The sequence below is a fragment of the Mus caroli genome, unplaced genomic scaffold (genome assembly GCF_978045245.1).
Source record: "Mus caroli unplaced genomic scaffold, Mus_caroli_1 scaffold_1, whole genome shotgun sequence".
NCBI lineage: Eukaryota > Metazoa > Chordata > Mammalia > Rodentia > Muridae > Mus > Mus caroli.
Window position 1 is genome coordinate 11190733 of NW_028227256.1, and position 26980 is coordinate 11217712.

At 40.3% G+C, this 26980-nt stretch overlaps 1 protein-coding gene across 9 annotated transcripts in view; it reads right to left on the reverse strand.

Annotated features, from left to right (window-relative positions):
• Positions 1-26980, reverse strand: part of Eya1 (EYA transcriptional coactivator and phosphatase 1) — a 142342-nt gene that overhangs the window by 65475 nt on the left and 49887 nt on the right. For all 9 annotated transcript variants that reach the window (XM_085835710.1, XM_085835709.1, XM_021155483.2 and 6 more), the window contains 2 exons: positions 19192-19274; positions 18605-18791 (listed from right to left, as the gene is read on the reverse strand). In XM_085835710.1, coding sequence (XP_085691836.1) covers positions 18605-18791; positions 19192-19274 — 270 coding nt within the window. The remainder of the gene's footprint in view (positions 1-18604; positions 18792-19191; positions 19275-26980) is intronic.

A 26980-nucleotide genomic window follows, 5' to 3' on the forward strand; every position in this document is an offset into this window, starting at 1 on the left:
GCGTGGTCCCCACCTAAAGAACATGGGGCAGTCTCCACCATGGCTTCAATATGAAGCATTCATTTGAAGAGGTGGCATTAGATGCATCTTATAGGCTAATTCCTTCACTGTAAGGACAATGATAAACCTGGGACTCCCCAGCTTTGGGAAGAGCCTATCTGAGAAGAGCTAAAGACATCTAGCTGCAACTTGTCTCATGGTAACTTCTATATATATGGATTCCCAGAATGCTTTTTTTTGTCCTCAAAATCTGTATCTAACTTGGGTTTTATTACCATATACTTTTTACTGTTTACTACATTATATTTTTTATGTATATTTGCCTCTAAAATACAAATTACAATTGAAAATGTTTCATCACTTTTTTAAAAAATAAACTATAGTTAAATATGGTTTACTGAGTTCTTTGAGCAAAACAGAAAAAAATTTATGTAAAATTTTTTCCTGGTAGAAGAAAATGATTTTAAAAGATTAATAGTATGACATCTTTAAATATTGAAATATGTATATATTCACAACTTAGAAATTTAGAAGAAGATGGTATTAAAAGTGAGGCAAACTAGCTTTGTAAAAATCTCTTCCTTTGTGTTCTCTGAGGTGGAATTAAATGCTTGTAGCTCTAAGCCAGCTCTACTGATTCTAATGTCTTCTTCCTGCAACTTGTGCAAAACAGCTCAGCTAATTTAATCTGCTAAACCACCAACTGCTCAAACAGCTCAGCTAATTTAATCTTCTAAAAAACACCCACTGCTCAAGTTTCCCTAAACCCTCTGCAATTGTTCAGGTACACCCACCCTGAGCACTGTGTGTGAAAATATTCTGAAGAGAGTTCCTTTCCTTTAAGAAATACTGGTTACAGGTTGTGTTCACAGGCCTAGCTGCAGCACCAAGGAGATAGAGTACATGGTTGCACCAACTGGACAAAGCTCTGTCTTTAAGGGCTGAAAATTGATGGACACTCAAGCAAACACAATGGCATGGGAAAGGTAGAATTCTGTAGACTGTGAAGAAACTCCACACAAACAACTCTAACAGGACAACTGTGCTAGTAAAGACAGAATAGAAATGTGCTCCGGGGGTGGGGGTGGGAGGCTGGAGAGACAGCTCAGTGGTTAAGAGCACTGACTGCTCTTCCAGAGGTCCTGAATTCAATTCCCAGCACCCACATGGTGGCTCACAACCATCTGTAATGGGATCCAATGCCCTCTTCTAGTGTGTCTGAATACAGCTATAGTGTACTCATATACATTAAATAAATGAATAAATGAATAAATAAATGAATAAATAAATAAATAAATAAATAAATAAATAAATAGAAATGTGCAGTGGGTAGGGAACAAAACAACATGGGTCTACGGAGGGCCTAGCAGGAACAAGGAAGCTGGATGACAGTGAAGAATTCAGCCAGGGAGAGGAACATTTACCTCTTGGGTGGCAAGAGGTTGAAGACAAATTTCACCCAAGAGTAGGAGACCAAGGAAGAGATAATTCAGTACTTTACATGAGGGAGAGGCGTGGTCTGGACACAGGTTGTGGCAAAAGAGCAGCCATAGACCTGAGTCCTGATCAGGAGGCAAAATCAGTCACGAAGGAGATAAGAAAAAAGTCAAGGCTCAAGTCTGTGATTTGACAACTGAGAATACTGAGGGTGCAATGTAGGAAGAGAGGGTTACAGGAAGAAGGACTTCAAGATTAGTACTAGAAATAACAAATTTGAAGAGGGCTGGGAGAGTGATGGCGGATGGGAGAGGAGAGAAGCAGAGGGAGGGGGCCTGGGATAGGGGAGGTTTCTGGGGGGTCTATGGAGGTGACTCTAGCAGTGGGAATATGGAACCAGAAATGGCCACCTCCTGTAGCCAGGCAGGAACCCCAGTGGAGAGATAAGGACACCAACCTATCCACAAAACCTACCTAAAATGTGTCCTTTCGATAAGAAACACAGAAAGAAAGATGGAGGGACAAAGAGAGTAAAGGAATGGCCAACCAAGAAGAGGCCCAACTTGAGACCAAAACCATGAGCATACTCTGTTTTGCTTGCAGACAAGAGCCTAGCATAACTGTTCTCTGAGAGGCTCTGGGCAGCTGACTGAATCAGATACAGAAACCACAGTCAAATACTGGGTGGAGCTTGGAGAGAGAGTCTTATGGGAGAACTGGGAGAAGGACAGAGGGACCTGAAGGATATAGGAACTCCACAGCAAGACCCCACTGACTAAATCAGCAACCAAAGAGCACACATGGACTAGATGTAGGCCCCACACAGATATGTAACAGATATGCAGCTTGGTCTTCATTTGGGTCCCCCGACAACTGGACCGGAGGCTGTCCTTAAATCTGTTGCCTGCCTGTGAACCCTGTTTTCTAAGGGTTCTACATATCACTGAAGTGTTTCCCTTCTCATGTTTTAGATAATTCCCATGCCTCCATCTCTGCGCATCTGTGCGGATGGCAACTTCTTTCTAATGCTTCCCATCCCACTTCCCACTTTAATGACCTCTCTGCCTCCCTAACCTCATCCCACTAGGCTCCTTCACCCAGGACTTCCTGGCACATTCTCAGCCCTCCACACACAGCCTTCCTTGCAGGCCTTTCTTTTTTTTTTTTTTTTTTTTGGTTTTTTTCGAGACAGGGTTTCTCTGTGTAGCCCTGGCTGTCCTGGAACTCACTTTGTAGACCAGGCTGGCCTCGAACTCAGAAATCCGCCTGCCTCTCCCTCCCGAGTGCTGGGATTAAAGGCGTGCGCCACCACGCCCCCTTGCAGGCCTTTCACATCTCACTGCCTTTTCCCAGAACACCCTTTCCAAGATACTGAGGTGGTTCCCTCCTCTCCAATGTCAGGTCTTGGCTAAAGTCACCTTGGCAGGCAAGTCTTCCCAGATAGGTTGTCTGCCCTAATTCCACATTCCTCTCCCAGCTGCTCATCCTTGCAGGCCCTCAGGACTACAGCTCATTGTATTCTCCTGCCTCCTACACCAACAGATGCTCCAGAGAGCCACTGCTCTAATTTTTCACACTGCCAAGGCTCTAGGATCCAGGATTATGCCTGGAAACTATCAAGGTTCAAACCACATCATTTGATAACCTGGCAGGGAACTGTCTGTGGTTCACTCACCAAAATACACCCCTCCGAAAGTCTAACTTTTCTTGAGAAGTATGTCAGAGGTAAATACTGCTTCATGTATCTCCGTTCTATTTGAAGAAGAGCTCACAGGAGACATCAATCAAATGTACTAGATTCATTTCCAGCCTCTCACTTCAGCGGATTCTAAGAGTATAGAGTTTGATGGAGACCTGACCCACTCATGGTGAGGTTGTGTTGGAGTTGGGACCTGGAGGGGTTGAGGAAACAGGACGTTCCTCCAGACTTCAGGATTACCGCTACCAGACTGGCCAAGTATATGTTGGTATCCTCATAGATTCTGGTTAGTAAGACGTAAAGGCTGCCAGCTAGTATGGACTTCAGCCAGGACACAAACCCAGGGTAGAATATGAATAACTGATTTGTTTATGGTTTTATTTTTATGATACATAACATAACCTATAAAAAGGTATCCAGTCTGTATATATTCCAGAGAAGGCTTGCTTGAGGTTTATATGATGTTGTATTATCCTGAGTTCCCTCAACAGCAAAATTGAGATAATACTATTGTAAAGATATCACATAATTGATACATGTAAGGAAATATTTTTGCTCAAGATCCTTAGTGTGACTGTCAGGTTATCTGTTTAAAGCCACCAACCTGGGCGTGGCTATGTAGTTTGTAAAGACAGTGATATTGTGATCTCTCAGTTAGAACTCCTTTCAACTTTCAATGAAATTCAAATTCAAGCATATTCTGCTGGAAAAAATGCCCTGCCTCAGAGCCCATTATAAATGTTCTATTTTGTTTCTTTGAAACCTATCTCTCCTTTCTGCCTTTTGTCTGTCTCACATACAGACATCAATGAGGACAACATTTATCTCAAATGTTATTTTACCTTGAAATACCGTCTATGAGACGTCTCGGTTCAGGCTCTCTTTAGGACCCTGCTGCTACTTCTAGCACTACATTATAAGATTTCAAATCCTTTAGGTTCATCAGATATATGGCTATGTTCTATATTGATAAAATATTCTGAGGTCAGAGCATGACCTCTTAAGCTCTTTATCTCCCCCAAACCAATGGAATATTCAAAGCAAGCAAGGAGAGCTTGATCTCATGAGATGATGGAGCACATTCTCCCTCCATCCCTCCTTCCCTTCCTTCCCCTTCCTCCCCCTCCCCCGTCACTTCTGCCCTCTCTCCCTCTACTCCCCCACTTGCTCTCTCTCCTTCTCCCTCTGGCCTTTTTTATTTGGCTTGGAGGGTACTAGGGGCTGAATTTAGGACCTTATACATGCTAGGCAAGTGTTTAATCTCTGATCTGTACTCCAATCCCCTTGATGCATAATCATACTTCTCCACAGAGTAAACAGTGTTTTCTATGTCCCCTAATGTTAGGGAGCTGAGCAATGGGATTTAATAGCACAGTTGAATATGTCTCAAGGGTAATGGAAATCTAATCTCTTACTGTAGCCATTATCGATTTCAGAAGCTGAGTCCAGGGAGACGATTAGACAGACAACTTCCGAAACAGGTGCCACATAGAAAGCCCTAAAGGATATTGGGAGAGAAAGACCCCATGCAATCCCACTGATCTCACAATGCAGTAAGGACAGAAAGGTAGTGTGGGGTGACATAAAACTGACATAAACTTCAGTTCCTACATTTGGGATCTATTATATCACAGACAATGCACTTTTAAAAATAAAGGATTTAAGGAGGTTTGGGGCTCTGAATATAAAGAAGGGATGGAATAGTGTGTGCTCTTGGAGGCTACAACTGGTGCTGCTGTAGTTTGAATACTGAGTGTCTCCTGAGTTCTCTTTGTTACAGATTTGATCCCCAGGCTAGCATTACTGAAAACTAGTGAAAACTATTTTGATTTCTCTTATTTTGCAGTGCTGGGAAACCATTCCAGAGCCACATGTCAGACAAGTGCTCATCCCTGAGCCACATCTGCAGCATCATTGCAATCTTCCTTCCAGGGATGGGCTCTTGGTTACTGGGAGCTCCCTTTGGAGAAGACTATGGGACTGCTTCCCTCTCCTCTTTTCTTTTCCTTCCTGGGAGAGTACTTTTTGCTGTGCTACCCCACATGTCTCACCCATCATGTGTGGCCTCTCTGCAGGCCCAAAGCAATGAAGCCAACACATCTTACACTACAACTGCCAAAACTGTGGACCCAAGTAAACCTTTTCAGGTGTTGATTTTCTCAGGTAGCTTGTTATGGTGACAAGAACCTGACTAACATATGTGAATGCGCTAAATGGTCTGCGTGCACATTATCCAAAGAGGTGACACTATTCAGTCTCACAGCTGGAAGTCAGTATGCAGATTCAAGGGCTTCCTGATTCAAAGGCAGTGACTGTTGGATAAAACATCTTAATTTTTAACTTTATTTTCTGAATGATTGGCACCCTACTTTTCCAAGAAAGGTTACCCTACCTACTAAATATTAGATCACATGAATGTACGTTCCAAATGTGCGTGTGTATGAAGGCCTGAGGTCAAGCCCAGACTTTAATCTCCAGGAGCTCCTCACTGGCAAGAGCTGCAGGGATCCTCCTGCTCTCATGCCTCCTAAGCTCCTCAGTGCTGGGACTACACACATGCATCACCACACTCAGGTCTCCTCAGTGCTGGGACTACACACATGCATCACCACACTCAGGTCTCCTCAGTGCTGGGACTGCACACGTGCATCACCACACTCAGGTCTCCTCAGTGCTGGGACTGCACACGTGCATCACCACACTCAGGTCTCCTCAGTGCTGGGACTGCACACGTGCATCACCACACTCAGGTCTCCTCAGTGCTGGGACTGCACACATGCATCACCACACTCAGGTCTCCTCAGTGCTGGGACTACACATGTGCATCACCACACTCAGGTCTCCTCAGTGCTGGGACTGCACACATGCATCACCACACTCGGGTCTCCTCAGTGCTTGGACTGCACACGTGCATCACCACACTCAGGTCTCCTCAGTGCTGGGACTGCACACGTGCATCACCACACTCGGGTCTCCTCAGTGCTGGGACTGCACACATGCACCACCACACTCAGGTCTCCTCAGTGCTGGGACTGCACGCATGCATCACTACACTCAGGTCTCCTCAGTGCTGGGACTGCACACATGCATCACCACACTCAGGTCTCCTCAGTGCTGGGACTGCACGCATGCATCACTACACTCAGGTCTCCTCAGTGCTGGGACTGCACACATGCATCACCACACTCAGGTCTCCTCAGTGCTGGGATTGCACACATGCATCACCATACTTAGCTTTTTCCTTAGATTCTGGGAAATCAAATCAAAGCTTTTATAGCACCTTACTGACAGAGCCATCTCCATATCACCCACCCCTCCCCCTTTTTGGTAGGAAAGGAAAAGAATGCCAGAGTACTATGGAACACAGTTTTCTGTGCCCTGGGGTTTGTAGTCTACACTGAACAAAAAGGCACATATGGAGGCCAGGGGACAACTTGAAGAGTTAGTTCTCTTCTCCCACCATGTGGGTCTTAGGTACTGAACTTGGATCAGGTACTTTATCTACTGAGTTATCTCACTGGCCCTAAGCAGTTACCTGTAATGCAGTTATGAGTTTCTGGGTTGAGTGAGACATTGCAGTTAGCTATGCTGAGAGAGACATTATATTCTCTAAGGAAATTCACAGGGTACTGCCAGGAGAGTCCAGGCAGAAGGTCAGAGGCCTAAGAGAGCCTGTGATGTTCCTCAAAAGGAACTTGGCATTGACAGGGTTGCCAAAGCTAGAGGCTGTTAACCTTTACAGTTACCTGGGACAGTATGCCAAGAAAAATATGTACTTAGAGATCTCCTTTTATTATATCCTGGTAAACAGGAAGGAAGAAACAAACAAATCCGAGACAGAAAAAGGACTTCCATAAAGCCTTGAATGCATTCCTTTCTCCTTCTCCTTCTCCTTCTCCTTCTCCTTCTCCTTCTCCTTCTCCTTCTCCTTCTCCTTCTCCTTCTCCTTCTCCTTCTCCTTCTCCTTCTCCTTCTCCTTCTCCTTCTCCTTCTCCTTCTCCTTCTCCTCCTCTTCCTCCTCCTCCTCCTTCTCCTCCTCCTCTTCTTCCTCCTCCTCTTCCTCTCCTTCCTCCTCCTCCTCCTTCTTCTTGATTCCCAGTAAATATTACCTTATCAGAAAATATCAGCCTTGGCACAGGAAAGGTGTATTAGGGGTAAGAGTGTTTACCACCCAGGCACTAGTACCTGATATCAGATCCTAGCACCCATATAAAAAATGTGGCTACCTGTGCTGTGGGAGAGAAAGGCATGAATCACTAGGGATTACAGGCCATAATAAGTCTAGCTCAAGGTTATAGTTACTGGCACCATTTCAAGGGAACAAAGTGAACAGAATAGAAAAGAGTATCCAATGTCCTCCTCTAGGCTCCACACATGTACTCAGGCACATATGCATGAATATACCACACACATATATACATAGTGCACATCATACACCCCTATCAAACAAACACCAAAATGAAACCAAAAGAAAAGGTAGTTGACTTAAAGGAATCTCCATAACTTGGGTAGCCAGAAGTGTAATCTTCCCATAAACTCTTGTATGCCGTCAAGGGAAATCATCCCAACTTGTTGACTGGCATTAGATCATGAACCAGTAGTTCAGAGATCCATGCTGATTGAGTTAATTGTGGAGGACATCCATAATTTTTCTATTTGTATTCTGTAACCATGGTGCCTTTTTCACACAGGCACTAGTTGAGGTTTTCATTAATTCCTCAGTCATAATCTAGTAACTAAACAAAACATTGTTTTCTGTGCAGTACATCTATTACCTGCTGTTTAATGCTCTGTGGATAACCTCATTGGCCACATGTCTTTCTATATAAGGAAAACAGGTAAGTCCCACTTTGCAGGCTTCTCTGACACAACTACCAGAGGGGCAGACATGATGTATAGTAGTAGTGAACTGCAGGCAGGGAGAGCCCACTGCTGATCTGAATTAGCATTTCTTTATCCTGTCACTTCTTTATCCCCAGCACGCATCATGGTGTCTGTCACATAAGTATTTGCAAATCCCCACTGGACATGAATGGAAGGGAATATCTGAGGGCCTGGGACATGCCAGACATTTGGTTAATTGTTCCATTTTATTGGTACAGTTATCTTTTACCACAGATGAAAAGCATCCAATTTGAGAACTTCAATCTAAAACATTAAAAATTTTCCAAGTGTCCAAGATATTTTGATTTTTAACATGATCCCCAAATGGAAAATACCACCATAGCCTCATGTGATGGGTTTCAGACACACTAAAACATTACTTGAAACCACTCTCATACTCTGTGTATAAGGAGTATATTAAACCAACTCAGACATATTCTATTTCCATGCTTTCTCAATGTGCAATGCAGCATTTTCAACATTCTGAAAAGTCAAGTCTAGACTACTTCTGCTTTCTATAATTTTACGTAAGAAATGCACAGACTTCACTATTCTTAATTCCAAGAGATCTGCTTCTCATGGCCTGCCCAGAGCAAATGGCAGAACCAGGGTTCAATCCAGAACCCAACTCCAATCCCCGCTTTCTATCTCAGTTTCTCTGTGTTGAGCTCTTTGGGAGTCTGATGCCCAAGACATATTCAGAGATATTCTTGAGGCGGGTGGGTCGGTGAAAAGAGGGGTCTCAGACAATCATAGTCATGGAAGCAAAGTATACTATGTTCATCTTCAGTGAGCATCATTATGACAATGGGTTAGGAGGAAACCAGAAAAGCAGAAAGATCTGTAATAAGCCTTGGTAACCCATGTTCCTATTTTACCTTGGGATTTTGCAGGAACAACAGAAAACCCATCCCCAATGCTAGGAGAAGGATGAGTTATGTGGGAAAGATCAAGTCACGCCCTTCTGTTTCCCTGAGGCAGCCACCTCAGCATTCTTCAGGAGCCTTCACCTATGACAGGCTGAGATGCTGTGAAAATTTAACCTTTCTAGATTCCATATGTATTTAATAGTGTGACAGATGACCTTAGACAAATGAATTGACAAGTCAGTTTTGAGTTTACAGTCAGTAAACTGCTCAATTTCTTCATGTGAAATTTGTGAAGTGGATTTATAGATACAAGATAGTTGTAGACTTACAATCCACCTACATTCTAGATATTTTTCAGTTAGCTTAAAACTCAAAATTGATTTTCTCACAAAACAATGACAGATATGATTTCCAAATCAATCTATGGTCACAAAACCAACCTATAATTCAGAAGAAAATGGTACCCACAACATAAAGTCGTAAACAAGTATACCCCCAAGTAGCAGCAGGAATTGAGAAGCAGTAAAATTTCTTAAAGAACGGCACTAAGAAAAATTGATTTTAATTTTAGGACAAGATACTTGATAAAGTTTCAGAAGGAGTCAAAAATGTTTTAAAAAGTGTTGGAAAACTGATTTAGAGCCCTAAGATTCCCACTTTCACCCTAAAATTGTTGGCTTCCATTTACTTGATATGATTATTTGCTACTCCTGTACTTAGTGATCATCAACCATAACCTGAGAGTGAATAAATAAAATTTTAAAAAGTAAAAATGCAAGTGGGCAAGGTAGGGCATGGCGTTCTTAAGGATGAAGGGAAAGGAAAGAAAAGAATACAAAGATGACAAAGTGTTTGCTAAGTAAGACAGGCTGGGTGGTTTAGGAAGTAGGGGATGGGAAGCAAGGACAAAATGCCCAGCACCATGCTACCTCAATGTGAGAGACTAGCTGAGCTGGAGCAGGAATAAGGATCCAGAGTGGGAGTAGAGATCCATCAGTGATGATGGCACCCCACGCTGGACCGGCCTGTGGCAAAGCCTTCAAGACCGGGCCCACAATGGAGCAGACACACTTGAGAAAGTGAAAAAACCCTCAAGTGACACGCAATGATTTTAGAACTCTGAGACTCCAAAACATACAAGAACTTCAAGCCTGCCTTATTCCATTAGGGTAGCTACTTGTTCAAACCTGTGACATCAATTTAACTGAATACCACAGTGTATATGACTCGGCTGAGTGATGTGAATGACTCCAGAAACTGCAACCTTGCTACAGCCTTTGCTCTATGTTTACATTTTCACTTTTCTGCCCATTTGAGTGCTCAGCCCTGGCTGCTCTGTGAAGCAGCATGCTTTACTGATTAAGAACACAAACATGAAGCCAAGGACGGCTCTGAGCTGGTTTGACCCATTGATGTGGACTGACTTAATCTTAGCTTTCTCTGACGTCTATGAAACATTGGTAAATGTCTACACCGTCCTTATTGCATATATGTGGGTGGGGATTAATTAAGTTAATGTGTTCAGGAGGAGGAATTGAATGTGGAAGAGTGGTGGCTATATTAAGTGAGAGCAACCTTGGGGCTGATTATACAAGATAAGGGGACACTCACTCTTCTTTGTAAATATCACTGTGTCTTTCACACTCGTTCATGCTTATTGCTGCTCAGTAATAAAAAAAATATTCATTAAACTTACTGAGTTTGCAAGTTTAGATATTAACCTACCAATCATACTATTAACACTTAATCCAGAATCTACTTACTGGGATGAGGATTAGGTTGGTGGTAGAGCATTTGCTTAGCCCTTGGACTGATTGTTAGTACTTCAATAATCAAACAAACCTCAGTATTAAACTATCTTATTCTAGTTAAAGGAAGTGGAGGAATGATAAGCACAGATAATCATCTGTCCCCTAACCAACCATCTCTACTTAGCGAGGATCTGTGTTGGTCCAACAGGATGATTAATATTTTATGATATTTCAACTAAGGAAGCCATTGTGAAGAAAGCTGAAGTAATGAGTGTTTGGGGTCATTAATTTAATTAGATGAATAATATATGTCTTTGCTTTTGATTTTTTATGTCCGAGACATATATTACATATAAATATGCTGTAGATGTTACTGGACTCCAATATACTAAATGACTCAGTAAGCTGACTGTCCTGACTGTTGCTGAACTCATCAAAAAACGTAGACAAGTCAAAGCGCATCAGGAAGTAGATAATTTCTCTGTCTGACTTTGCACTTCCAAGAAACAAAGTACAAAATGTGCAAGTGATAAAACCCATTTTTATTATATTTTGACATCGTAAAACAAAAAGTGGACGATATTTGCATGTAGTTTATAGTCCCATCAAGGGTGATGCTACATGTTTTTTGGGGAAGCAGAAAGGAAGAATAGAAATGCCATCAAGACACACAAATTCAACAACTCCTAAAAAACATCTGTTTCTCTTTCTCACATCTTAATGGCTTGGCAATTTTAGATACAAACATTTGTTTTGCTGACAAATGTTTCCAAAAAAGTTAGTGGAGTTTGTTTCACTGAAATGGTTTACTCTTGAGCTGAACAAATTGCAAACTTCTCCAGCATTTACAGGCATCTGTGAAAATGAGCAAGTATGGCCTGTAGATTTTCCAACCATCCAGGCCATGGCCAGCATGTGGGGAGTGGGAGGCATGCTATTGCAAACTTCAGTTTCATCTCTACAATGAGCACCCCCAAGCATGGTCACATTGGACTGCCTCTCCTACATTTATGGGGAGATGCCTGGCAGTTTTGTTTCTCATTCTGTCACAGGGAGTTCCTGGGGGAGAACAGAGTTCTGGGCTCTGCACAAGATCCATCCCCCCTTTTCAAGTCCTTTGCTCTAGTTTCTTGTGCCTTGGCAGGGATCAAAGAGGCAGAGGGAACAAATGGTTTCCCATGCATATTGAATTCCCTCTTACACTGAATTTTCCTCTGTCACTTGAAATTTAATATTGGCAAGGTTCCTGCACATCACCTTAGCTGCTAACTCGTCTCCAAGCAGTCAGCGAGAGCAAAGGGAGAGTTGGACCAATTTTAGTGGGGCAGGAATTTATGTTTCTTGTGGTGTTCATACTAAAATTCGCTCTTAATAAATAAGCAATTAGCTTTTATTTCACATTATTTTCAAATGTGTTTTTCACCACACACCAGTTTCTGTCACTCCGATTTGCTTTATAGCAGTTAAAAAAAATTATAAGAATCTTTTTCTAAGAATTCAGCTACAAAACTCTTATCTTACTACCTGATATTTATGGAACACTCAATAGCTATGTACCTTCAGGATACATTGTACCAAAATTGACTCACTAATACATTCTGAATTTTGGTAACTCATCAAAAGCAAGTTAGGCAAACCTGTAAGATGGGGCAACTAGAATTGACCTCAGGGTACATTGCCAGGCTTTGTATAATAATGAACTTAAAACTATAAGCCCTGAATTGCACTTGAGTACATTTGATTATATATTATTCTGAAGATAATAGTTGATATATTTAGTAGGAACTGTTCTGAGAGATTTGGGACTAAATATATGTTTTCAAGGCAAATGACTTAACCAAGAATAGTGGCTGGGTTGCAAATTAAATCCATATGATTCATGTGATTAAATATATATATATATATATGTTTATATATACATATATATACACACACACACAAATAAATATATATGTATATATACATATGGTCACATTGGACTGCCTCTCCCAGGTTTAGGAGAGATGCCTGGCAGTTTTGTTTCTCATTCTGTCACATGGAGGCCCTTCAGGAGCACAGAGTTCTGGACTCTGCACAAGCTCTATCCCTTTCTTCAAGTCTTTTGCTCTAGTTTCATGTGCCTCTTCCTTAAGAAAAGTCAGCTTATTTTAAAAGTTCCTTTGTGATAATACTTCCAATTTGCTAAATTATTTTTATGTATTCTTTTGAATATACACATTTGATTATGTTGATTTAAGGGTTTGGTATAAGACTATAATTTATATCCCAAAGCCTAAGAGATGGTGTGTTAATATTAGCAAAAGATAAAACATCTGAAAATTTCTTGTCCATCTTTATAGATTTTAAACTGAAAGAAATTATTGACCTATTAATTTTTTTTAAAAAAAGAAATTAAAAACAAATGTGGCCTATCATTTTAAAGGTAACAAAATCATGATTAAACTCTGGCCTATCATTTTAAAGGCAACAAACTCATGATTTAACTCTGACACTGTTTCATGGCTGGGATTGCACCAGAAACTTCAGAGCCGATTTTTGTTCAACTTTTCTTTAATAGATAGTGCAATTCTAATTTTTATAAGTACCCTTCTTCTAATGATCGAAAGCCATTTAATTGAGAAGAGAGAAATAGTTGAATGATCATGGTTACTGAAAGTATTATACACCACCAAAATTCTCAGATTTTACTTTCTATAAATTCACTGAAAGAAAGGATTTCAATGGGAGTGATAATTGTGTAAACATGTTTGGAGTAAATTAAAAAGGAAAACTGAAACGTTATGGTACTCAGAAACCCAAGTCTGAAGAAGGCTAAAAATACAACAACAACAACAAAATCACAAAAGAAAGTTAATAAAAGAAGAAGAAGAAGAAGAAGAAGAAGAAGAAGAAGAAGAAGAAGAAGAAGAAGAAGAAGAAGAAGAGAAACAAAATAGCCTTCCCTTTTCTAAAATAATATCAGTTACTGATTTGGCAACACAGTCTGACTAACCATGATGAAAAAGGAGAGGTGCAGGTTGCTAATATCACAAATGAAAGAACGACATCACTGAAAATTTTATAAGTACTGAAATGACAATAAAACTTATTAGAAGTCAAGAACACATGTCCATAGTTACAGCACTTGAGGATAAGGCAAGTGTCAAGAGTTTGAGGCCAGCTGAAGCTACATGTCTCAAAAAAAAAAAAAAAAAAAAACCCTAAACAGAATAAACCACAATATCATAAACAACCTTTTGTATACAAGCTAGGTAGACTAGGTGAAACAAACCCTTTTCTTCAGAGAAGAAACTTGCTGAACCTCTCATAAAGGAGATCATTTAAACAGACCCCCATGTATATGAACTAATGACAGATTCAAAGAGAAATCACTAGACCCATACGGGTTCACTAGCAGTAAATATTATCAATTATCAAATATTTAATGAGCAAACTATTAGAATTCTCTGTGCTTGTCTAGAAAACACATGCAGAGGGAATGTTTCCCAGCTTAAGCAATGAGGCCAGCATTATGCTAATACTAAAACCAGACAAGGGCTTCTCAGCATATGAAAACTATAGGCAAGAATCTCTCATGAATATAAATGTGAAGATTCTTAGGAAAGCATCAGCAACTAAGTCCAAGAATGTACACGAAGGACCATACGCTATGACCAAGTGGGATTTACTGAACATATGCAAGGCTGGTCAGCATTGGAGAATAAAATGAAAGCAATCCATCACATCACCATGCTAAAGAAGAACAGTTACACATATGTCAACAGATGTGGAGCAAACACTCCACACAATGTAATAGCCTCACTCGGGATGAAGGAGGATCAGAGCGAAGGGTCTTTCCTTGATAAAGGCCATTTAGGGACAATGTTCACATTCCACTGGATGGCCTTGCAGCCAGGAGTACATAGACAACACAAATTGGAGCTCATAGCTGTACTTTTGCTATTATTATGAATTGTAACATCAATATCTGTATTTTCCAACAGTCTTAGGCAACCCCTGTAAAAGGCTCATTTGACCCCCACAGGGGCTGCAACCCATAGGCTAAGACACATTGGTCTAGAATTTCATCTATAATTCAGTAGAATTCCTAGATCAATTTGCTAACAAGCTGGAATCTTGACAGTGTTGAACTTTTCTATCCACAAGCCTAGAATATCTCGTGTTTCTTTCACGTGGGTGTTATACTTTTCCTCATATAGTTCTTGTGTCTGCAGCCTCTCTCTCTTCCCTACTGTTCTCTTTCCCTCTCTCCTGCTGTTGTAAATGAACACAGTAAGGAAGCAGTAATCTTATTTCTGTTACTTGTTATGTTTTACCCTGTATGTTCACTAGTTTCAGACCTTTTTTTTTTCCTCTCCCATCTTTAGGGAAGAGAGTCATTTTTTCACATTCCACTGGTTGGCCTCGCAGCCAGGAGTACACAGACAACACAAATTGGAGCTCATAGCTGTACTTTTGCTACTATTATGAATTGTAACATCAATATCTGTGTTTTCCAACAGTCTTAGGCTATGGTTATGGGAATCACTATAACACGAGGAACTGTATTAGAGGGTCACAGTGTTGGGAAGGTTGAGAACCACTGCTCTGCACATTTACTTTATAAATCATTGGATGTACATGATTCCAAAGTTCAGATGAGGCAAACAGCTTTGAAAAGACAGCATCATTTTGGAGAAGAGTCAAATCACAAGATATTTTCTGACTTGAGGACTTACTCTTGAGCTACAGTGATCAAGACACCATATACTGGAGAGATATAATCACCATTTCAGAGGAATCGAATATGGAGCTCAGAAATGCACATCAGAATGGTCAATTGATAATATGACAAAGGAGAAGTTGCAATATAATGGAGAAAAATCTTTCCATAGTGATTCAGAACAACTAGAGCTCTTCATGTAGGAAAGGAATCTACAGCCTCGCCTACATTTTGCACAAAACCAAATTCAGCGTGTATAAAGACACTTCAATGTGAAATGCAGAGTTCTGAACTACTCAGGCCATAGGAAGGGAGACATTCTTACATCATCATCAAAGGTGTGATTCAGAAAAAAAAACTGATAAGGTAAATTTCATTAAAAGTGAAACTTCCTCTGTGATAAATCCTGTTACTAGAAACCCATGTCCTAGATAAAAACATTTGCCAAATATGTGTGTGCCATGAGGCTTGAGGGCAAAATATAAAGAGAATTAGTGAAACATTAAGAGAACGACCTGACAGCAAACAGTATTGCTCAGAAACACCAGAACAAAGAAGGTGTACAGGATTTGTGCATATGCAAACACGCTCTGATCACCCCAGGATCTGTGCCTATGAAAACATGCTCTGCTCACTGCATCACCAGGGAAGAGCAAATTAAAACAAGGTACCACGTACCACAGCAGTGATAATGACCAAAATCCAACACATCAGCACCATGAAGTGTGATACACCTCCGTGGAGCAACTGAAATATTGTTGATGAGAATGCAAAATAGTAGTCACGTGAAAAATAGGTTCATGATTTCTACCAAAACTCACCATAACTTTGCATAGAATCAGCAACCATACTTCTAAACATCTACCAAAAAAAAAAAAAAAAAGAGTAGAAAACTTATATGTACACAAACACTTGTATTCCCAGCTTGTCAGCATATAGAGAATAAACAGCTGTAGAGTGTTCGGCTCTAATTGGCACATACATAGCATAACTCTCTCCTAGAGGCTCACGAGTCATTGCAGAAGACTGTCAAAGCTAGAAGCAGTGGGTGACTCCAAGGAAACAGCATTTTCCAGACACAACAGGGCAACTGCAAGCAATTGTAACAGTCTGCAGAAGACTTGGACGATCTCGAACCAGACAAAATGCCATCAAGAGGTAGGGAAAGGGGCACAAAGTCCCACTGCTACCTGAGGAGTATTAGTGTTTGACTGCAGCTGGAAGAGGAAGAGTCAGTTTTATTTAAGCGTATAACCTCAGGCATGACCCCTGGCATGTCTACTATGCTCCAGGACAGGCCCCACCCTCTAGAGTATTTGAGCAATACAAATTGTACTTGAAGGACTTAAAGAGATAGAAATACAGATAAAGACAGAGATGGCAGAGATAGAGATACAGAATATGAGGTTGGTGGGCTGGGAGATGGATCTGAGACAGGCTGGCTGAATCTGTTAAAAGGTGTGTTGTGTGAGGTCTGCAAAGAATAAAAATATTATTTAAAAAATGTACAGTATGAAAAGTTGGGTCTTTACATGTTTGCCAAAACAAAATGACAACAATGAACAGCAGCAACAAAAAGGCTTATCAGTTATCTTTCTATGTTCACTGTATAAAACATTCAATGAACAAGGTGAAAACAGCTGCCACGGATATAGAAAGGCCAAGTGCATACAATACCAGGTAGAAGCCGGTACAGCTTCCCGGGTTACAGAATACTCACTTTAGCCCAATGGATTACTCAATTCAAAAGAAACTACACCTGAAATGGTTTTGATAAAAGTATATATTTATTAACTTGAATACTTCTATCTAAAAAGGCATCAGATAATATTTTTAAAAACATCTGAATTCTTTCATTTAATGAGTTCATGAATTTTATCATCAAAGTTCCATTCGGAGTGAGAAGGCAGGCGAATTACTTCCCTGAACTTAGTGTTGGGATCCTTTGGAATTTTTTCATTGATTCTGACTATGAAACTTAAGAAAGGTCAACTCATAAACACTCGTTTTAATGTGATACTATGCACTTATAAGAAATTTGAAAAATATTTACTCCTCAGGTCAATTATATTCTATAGAAATTAAATAGTGAAATTGAGTATAAATGCCACCAATATTTTTTCCTTATGAAAGCTACAATGTATTGTCCTCTCTTAAAGTAAAATCAGATATACATTGTGAAAATTATGATTTTTTTTATTGTTTTCTCTGTGGTATTCTTTTTGTGTCCATAAATATAGAGATTTGGTGGTATCTGTTAGTAGTTATAAATATTTACATTAGTATTTGTTAGACAAAATCTGTTTCCATGTTTTAAGACAAACAGCTAAAACTGACATGCTAAGATTATGTTAGGGCTCTGGGACACTGCACAGCACCTTTAAAGTTGACTTGTAGCAATAAAGTAGGTTCTACTTCTAGGAATAGGCAGCAGGAAGAGTCTCTGACTCTGTGGGAACAGCTCGTCTCAGAATCCATGAAATGAAGGCTAACAGTTTTAAAGTTAGGACAGGAGTGTAAAGTTGGAGAGAAAACGAAAGACATAGAAGATTAACAGAGGGAATTACACATATAATGCTTTGTGGTGATTTGTTCCACAAAGAACGAATCAGTGGGGGAAAGAAACTATAAAAGACACAGGTAGGAAATGATTCATGGGTGGAGAAGCACTTGTTTGCTGGACCTTGGACAGAAGTATGAAAACTGCCCACACTGGACACACTGTTAAAAAAATTCACAGTATGTCTGGAGCAGGGAAGAACAGAGCCAACTTGTTGGTTGGCACAATTTCCTTTTGGTGTTATCTGACATTTTTCTTTTCAATTCTCAGCAATAGTGCTGTGGTGGAAAACATCTCATAATGATCAAAAATGTTAAATTATAAATAGGATAACTTATTTTCATATTCCAAATGTCGTATGGTATTATTCTTTCATTAGTTATTATTAGTTATTAATAACAAGTAGTTATTTTTAAGTATATGCCTAAAGGCTATGTGCTATGTATACCATATCCTGAAAAATGAGAAACTGTCCAATGAATAAATAAAATCTCATTCTTTTGACAAGTTCACATACCTTATATCAACATTTTCCAATGAATAAATAGCAATAACAGTGGTACCACAATTGTGCAGTTCAATGTAGTTAAGTGTTTATGAAAACTAGCCAAAATGGTTCAACCTACCACATGAGCTTATGACCTCAGAAAATACAGTTAAGCACTGAGAATCCAGCCAGGACTAATCAGAACGCACGATTACCTGCTGTGGGGTCTGTGACCGCCTGACTTGTGACGCCAGAAGGTGGTTCCTGGAGTTGGTAAGTGGCATTGTTGGACGGTGTGGTCGGGCTGGTGTTACTGCTTGTCATGTAGTGAGCTGGATACGGCGAGCTGTTATAATACTGTGCATACTGACCCTGGCCAAAGCTGGGATAAGACGGATAGTCCTACCAAATCAAAGCACGGGAGAGGGCTCTGTTAAAGGACTGCAGTTCATTCCCTGCTCTGCAGAGTAAAGTCATAAATGCTTGTGTTTCTCTGCCTTTCATAAACACATATAAGCAAGTACATATCCACTCGTGAGCTCAGGCTTCCAAGTAAAGTTTAAGCAGTGATGCAGACATGCTTCAGAGCTCCCATTCTATGCCATGGTACCAAAAAGGAAACCCACCTGAAAACCATAAGTCACCAGAAATGGCTGCTACAGTGATTGTATAAAGAAAAAAAAATGTTTAAAGAGCTTAAGAAAGTATCCATTCACATTTTAACATGAAGAATTTTTCCTTTGTGTAATAAAATCATGTTGTATTTAAATGTTTCAAAACTTGAATTGCCTAATTAAATTACCTGCTGTGAACTGTTGAATCCGGAGGAGTTGGTGAGTGAATTATTTCCTGAATATAATCCTGATGATGTGGTAAAGCTGCTACCTGAAACAGATTAGAAAGTTTCTCAGTCAGTACTCAGTCAGCTGGGGAAACGTCACTGCCACCTGACTGGGGCCAAGCCAGCTCTGTCTTCCTTCTGCACTAGAATCCACTGTCATGATTAACATTTTATTTTCCTAAAATAATGGAGAAATGGCCCAGTGGGTAAGCACTTGGTGCTCTTTCAAAGTACCCATAACTAGTTCCCAGCACTCACCTTCGATAACTGCAGCTTCAGGGCATCCAATTGGTCCAGTCTCCTCTAGTAGCTACGATCATGCTAGCACACATGCACATACACACACACACCACAATAAAAATTAAATATTTACAAAGATGGTTGGCCATTTCGATTGTACTATATTGTAGTAAAGAAGTTTAAATTTTAGAGTACATGAGTAATTCAGAAAAAAATTTAAAGTCAAAAGTATACATTTGTCCAAAAATACCAGCCAATAAGTTTTCCGTTTTAGTCTGTGAAACACACTGGTTTCCATGTCTTTACGTAAAATATGCAAAATATAAATGAAGCATTTCTTCCCTGGAGCCCTTTCCACTCTCTTCCCTTAGCCAGTTTTAATAAATGTCCATTCTCCTTCCTTAAAATAAAATAAAGTTATCATATTAGATGAACATTATTAAGGTTCTTGCTTGCTCAGAAACTGTGTTGCTACTTCTAAGGAGTTATAATGTTCCCTGATGTCCTTATTTATGGGGCCATTATAACAGGCCTTTGAGAAAGCTCTTATTATTTTATTTCACAGAAGAATAAATGGCAGCACTTGAAATTCTTAGTACAAAGAAGATTAAAGGAGAATATTTCCTGTCACAGGTGCGGCTGAAAGCAACACTGGGTGTCCACATTGTTCAATAACAAACAGTAGGTGCTGTGCACAGACATCTCCGAATGCTTCCCTTACATCATTCATCACACTACTGCTGAGCTGTGCCAGATAAAAACACACTAGCCATCCGGTGGTCTAACTACAAAGCACTTCTAAAAGGATTAAGCTCAGAAGTGAACAACTATGTATTTTTAAAGATGTGTTATACACTGAAGTACACTGTCACATGGTACATCTTTATGTACCAGACAACAGAGAATTTTACTGCTAAGAATTTACTTTAGGGGAAATGAGGAGTTGACTTAGGGAGCTCGTTAGCAAAGATGCTTCCTCACTGCTTTCAGCGTCAAAGCAGAGGAGCCCCAGCCCTTCAAGGGCAGTGCTCTGAAACCAACTTCAGATTGTTAGTGGTGCTGGTCACATGAGATTTTGTCCCATATTATTTTATAAACACACAAACTAAACCAACAAAAATACATTTAATTATCTTATTTTTAAAAACATTGGAAACATGAAAATGTTAAGAAGTACAAAAACTGGGTTGAAGAAATAACTCCGCAGGGAAAGGTACTTGCTAACAAGCCTGATAACCAGGGTTCGGTCCCCAGGACCACATAGTAGAAGATAGACCGGCCTTAGGTAAGTTGTCTTTTTATCTCATTTATGCTATGGTTCACATTCACCCCGACGCGTACACACACATAACAAAGTTCATGAGTTCATGTAGATTTCTAAATTTTGTACTCAGAGCTCATACTGTTTCTAGGACTTTTTTCAAAACGCAATTTTTGAAAGAATAAAATTGTGTGGCAAATGAGTGTGCTAAACAGCAAAAGTATAGGCAGATCAAGTAGAGTCCTCAATGGAAGCTCACTGCTTACAGGTAGATTCAGGACTAACACACAGTGGTTGCTTCTCCAACTATTTACTTACTAAACATTTAAATATTGGCTTAACGGTCAGAACACACAGCTAAGGTGTTAATTTTGGGAGGTGCCAGCATGAAAGTCATAGGACAACACCAACTGTCATTCCTCAGGCACTTGCCAGCTTTTGGAGGCAGGGTCTGCAGAACTTTGTCACATAGATCAAGTTAGTTTTGGAGCAAGCCAAAGGTCCTCCCATCTTTGCCTGCAGTCTCAGCGTCACTGGGATTTCAAGAGTGCACCACCTTGCCTGATGTTTTATATGGGTTCTAAAGATCCAAACTTAGGGGACATGCTTGCTAGGCAAGTGCTCTGCGGACGAAGCCTTCCCCCAGGCCAGCTTAGAGCTTTTGCTGCATGGATGAAGAACTGCCTGGACTCTGAACAACTCACCTGCATACTCTAAACTAATATTCAAATCTTAAGAGAGTTCTCAAACAAGTGAACTAATATTTCAGAAAGCAAAACGGTTCCTCCACACACAGAAAAGGGAGGCGTTATTGTTTCTCCCAGAATACACAAAATTCTTCACCACTGTATTTATGCATCTGTTCCCTCTTTTGACTTTTTCAAATGAGAGAAATTCTTCATCTCTTTGTATATTAAAAATTCTTTCTGCTTTATTAAGCATCTATGTATAAAAGCCAGATCCAAGAATTTGTTATTTTTTATCAACAGGGGAAATATTTCCTAAGGTAATTTCAATATACTTATCACACAGACTCATATTTGAGGTTTCCTCTTTTGTACATTTTAAATCCAGCCATTCTCCCAAGTCACTAGCACATCTCTCTTGGCCAAGGAACTCCTTCACACTATTAATACTCCACACAATGAGGCTCCAATGAGCAATCCATGTTGATATCATTTGCATATGATTTGCATATGATAATCATATCCACATGAACCAGGAAATACTGGACTCACTCTGATGATTCTGTGGGAATAAAAGGATGGCTAAGATATAGACTGTCACCACACAGGACTTACCAGCATGATGCTAGTTTTATTTTTATTTTTTTAAATTAAGGTTTATTTATTTTTATTTTTTTAATTAGGTATTTTCTTCATTTACATTTCCAATGCTATCCCAAAAGTCCCCCATACCCTTCCCCCCCAATACCCTGCCCACCCACTCCAACTTCTTGGCCCTGGCGTTCCCCTGTACTGAGGCATATAAAGTTTGCAAGACCCATGGGCCTCTCTTTCCAATGATGGCTGACTAGGCCATCTTCTGATACATATGCAGCTAGAAACATGAGCTCGGGGGGGGGGGGGGGTACTGGTTAATTCATATTGTTGTTCTACCTATAGGGTTGCAGATCCCTTTAGCTCTTTGGGTACTTTCTCTAGCTCCTCCATTGGGGGCCGTGTGATCCATCCAATAGCTGACTGTGAGCATCCACTTCTGTGTTTGCTAGACCCCAGCATAGCCTCACAAGAGACAGCTATATCTGGCTCCTTTCAGCAAAATCTTGCTAGTGTATGCAATGGTGTCAGCGTTTGGAGGCTAATTATGGGATGGATCCCCAGGTATGGCCGTCTCTAGATGGTCCTTCCTTTTGTCTCAGCTCCAAACTTTGTCTCTGTAACTCCATGGGTGTTTTGTTCCCAATTCTAAGAAGGGGCAAAGTGCCCACATTTTATCATGCCAGCTTTATGTTGCTCCCCTTCAACCTCCTGGCTGGCCTGGAACTCACTGTGACTGGTCTCAGACCCAGAGATCTACCTGCTTCTACCTCGAGCTGCATGCCAGCACCCAGTTTATTTTGCTTTTCAAACATCGGCTCTCATGGCGATATGATTTTTTTCTATATTTGTATGTCAGAAAATGAGTAATTAATAATGATAGTGATATACCAACCCCCCTCAAAAGAACCAAAAAACAAAAATTGTGAGCACTTAAAAATCTCTTCTGAAATCAATCTAAATTTATTCTGTATAAGAGTACACATTTCTCAACTTTTACTATTATATACATTAGATAGGAAAAAAATACTTTGGGTTACGACCTGTTACTTTAATTTGAACTATACATTTTTAGGTTATGACTTGCTACTTTCAGTTAAATGACACATTTTTGGGCAATAAATACAGACCTCTATAATCCCCACTCACCAAGAAAATGAATAAGATATAGAAATATATATTTTTAAATGGATGTTTTCATTCCATAAGTTATTCGCTGGAACAAAGTAGAAAAGACCATGGAAGCTATATTGGCACATACAGGCCACTAGGGCAGGGCCAAGTAAATCACCGTTCACTACTCCAGATGGTACCCAAGTGACTTTCCAGACATGCTGCTTCTAAAACTGTGTACTAGCTGGAAGGCAACATCAGTTAGAGTCATTTGCAGGCTGAGATTCCATTCTGCTCGGCATGCTGAAGCAGGAGTTTAATGGTACCCCAGTGGCCTGGAGACTTAATGCAACTTCCAAAAGGATCTCACTTGCTTCGGGGAGAAGTATACCTCCTTACAGCCTGGGTCTCGGGCCATGTTTGATTTGCTACAAGCAAGATCTCAGGGCTACTCTACCTGGCTTCACACAGAGCTTGGGTAAATACCGCTGCTTTCTAGTCTGGGACTACTAACACTGTTAGCCCCAGGCTCTGCTAGCTCCCTTCCTCCCTGCCCAGTGCTCTCCTGTTCTCTTCCCATGGAGGCACTGACTCTTCCTCTAATGAGCATGACAGATCCTGTCACCCCTAACTTGAAAAGTAACTGTTAGTGGCTCCCTGTTGCCCTCGGGATAAAGCCAAGCTCCTTATGAGGCTCATTAGGTCTTAGCTGGTCTGGTCCCTATTTATCTTCTAGATTTGTTTGATCTCTTCCTAGCAGCCCCAGCCCCACACCCCAGATGCCCTTTCCAGCCCAGCTAGTGACCTAGCATGTTGTTCTATGAATGCTGTTCTGCAAAGCTCATTTCTGCAGTCAAGTTCTATCAAACTTAATTCTGCACTGTCTAGAGACTTGCTTCTTCAGAAAGTTGCCAATCTAGTTCTCTATCCATTTCTGTATAAATCTAGATCATTCTGTGTTCCATTCTCTTTCTTACCTTTCTTACCTGTGAATGAGTCTGACTTTGTAACAAGTATGTATGTGTATGTGATCACATTCATGGCTGTCAGTATTTTAGGTCAATTACTACTAAGTCATCTATAAACAGACAAGTAGTAGTTATATTTGTTAGTCCTTTCTCTATGAGACGGGAATATATAATGTTATGCACACATACATGTTTGAGTTCATAAAGACACAGGGGTATCTACATACTACATATAAAACATCTAGATAGTAACATATATAGAGGTATAGTAACATTTTTTTAAAGTAGGCAACTCTCATTTTTTTCTGTACCCTGTTAGATAAATGTTCATCTTCACCCTAATTTAGTATGCCACAATTTTGATATTTTTTATTACAGTGAGAGAGAGCAGATATCAGAGAACAACTTGTGGAAGTCCATTGTCTTATTCGAATATGTAGAACCTAGGAATTGAACTCAGGTTGTCAGACTTGCCAGCAAATTCCTTTACTGCTAAGGCATTTTGCTAGTCAATAACTGGCAAGGTTAATATTTCAATTTTTCAGATAAAATAATGATAATTAGGATAAGGTACCATAGTTTCCATGGGGTCCAAATGACATTCAAACAGAGACCTGCCAGCATTTAAAATCGAGTCAGTGCTCTCCTGCTTCTGTTTTTGTCTGGTTTCATGGGCAGTTGGAAACTCACTGAAATGTTCCCGGGGTGTCCTTCTACCAAAGAAACAAAGGCAAGCATAGCATATCTGAGTCTCCGAGTGTTCATCCTCCATGGTGCCCGAACCAAGAAACTGTTCCTAGTTAACTCTTTCAGTCCTACTTCCTTAAGAGGGAACAGTCACACACCATTTTACACAGGCAGAAAACACCTGGCATTATAAGAGGTGGGGCAGAGCTGTGACTCCATCTCACCAAGCCATTAGTTCTAAACATGGAGCCCTTTGTGGCTACAGTGCACTGACTACCAGAGTAGCTAGAGAGCTTTCTTATGCTTGAAACTAACAATCAAAATATGATTGATGAATGACCTCTGACTAGTCTGGAGGCTCTGTTGAAAGGTGACTATCTGAGCCCTTCCTCAGATCCAGGAGCCCAGCAGTTGAGGTAAAAGGTTAGTGTATAACTTCAAAGCCTACATGTTAACCAAAACAGCACAGTGCTTGAGTTTTACTACCATGTTTAGCATGGAATTCACTACTGGTACTTCAAAAACATATAACCAAGATGAGCTGTCTTAATGCACAAAGCAAATAGCCATCCTCTTTAGCATTTGTAGAATTTGTGTTGGGCATTGGTTGTTCTTTACAACACTTTTTCAACATTTATGTATTTATTTATCATGTGTGCACACCTGAGTGCATATGTAGAGGTCAGAGGACAACTTTAACAACTTGCAGGAACCAACTGTCTTCTGCCAGGTGGATGCCAGTGATGGAAAGCAGGTCGACAGGTTGACAGCAAGCACCCTCACCTGCTGCACCTCTGAGCAGCCTGGATTGAGCTCAGCTGACCCTGAGATGAGCTACAGATTGAAAAGAGTGGGAAGCCCCATGATGGTAGTCTCCAGACAGCAGTATCAATGCCCCCTGGACTTCCCAGACATTCCAGATAAGTAAAATGCAGCAGAAACATTCTATGGTCAAATGCTTTAGGTTTTATTTCACATAAAACCATTAAAGTTACTAGCATGGAAAGAATCCTTTCTTATAACTCATCTTGGCTGAGAAGTTTGGCACAGATTGGCTCAAGTGACTTTTCTGTGACTCTTGAAGTTATACTTCAGGAGAGTGTGGAGGGGCCACCGTCTACCCAATAGCTTAAGAAAATCGTATCTACTAAGAGTTTATTTTGGCAAGAAACCACACTTTCTTTGTCATGGGGGAAGAGATTCATCAGAATCAGTAGAAAATAAATTTTCTTTCAGAAATCTCTAAAAGACAACATATTTTCTTGTTCAGTGGTCTTTTAAAGTTGAGGCTGTTTATTGAAAAAGAGATTATATCTCCATTATGATAAAACCAAGTTTTATTCTATCAACACATCTGAAAATTCCACAAACTCACAAGGACAATGGAGAAAAGTGTTAGTTTACACTGAGGTAGGAGACATCAGAAGCTTGGACAGGGAGCTGACTCGCCTTGGACTTGAAGCCACTATGCAGCCTGGAACAGAAACATAACACTGCCCAGAGAGAGCTGAGAGCAAAAGGAAGCTTTATAGAGAAACAGGAAGGGGAGCTGAAAATGTATGATGGGGTCCCTTGATCATTTCTTAAAGAAAAACACAGGAAGAGAAAAAGGATTGGCGAAATCCAAGACTCCTAAAGCTCAAATGCTGATATTGGCAAAGCAAGACCAGGAGTTGTTATGAGTCTCAAAGATGGAGAAGAATAAGGGAGCTACAATAAATATTAGAGTATGTATGTGCATCTGGGCTTGGAGATGTGGACTGGGCTTTAAGATGTAGAGCTGGAATGAGGAGCCAGGACAGATCTAATCTATTTCCCAAGGCCCTCCTCCGTCCATGTCAATTATCCAGAACGTGGTCAAAAAGTTCTGAAAGCCTCCTGTGACCCTGTTCCTCTCAATTAGTGCTTCTCTTCATCATTTATTTTCCCCATTCTTCAAGGTCTAGGCAACACTTGTCTTTCCAATAATCTTGACTATTCCTGTGTATATTGACTGTGTTCTGGGAACCCTGGCTCACTAATAAATGATATCATGGTTTCTTCCCTAGATCAGTTTTGAGCAAACTTTTCTTCATCTCTACATCCTATGCCTAATTTCTTTTTTTTTTTTTTGCCCCGCCCCCCTATGCCTAATTTCTTAAATTCATTGGTTGTATTTATTTTGTACATGTATACATATGTGATGTGTGTACATGCTCAAA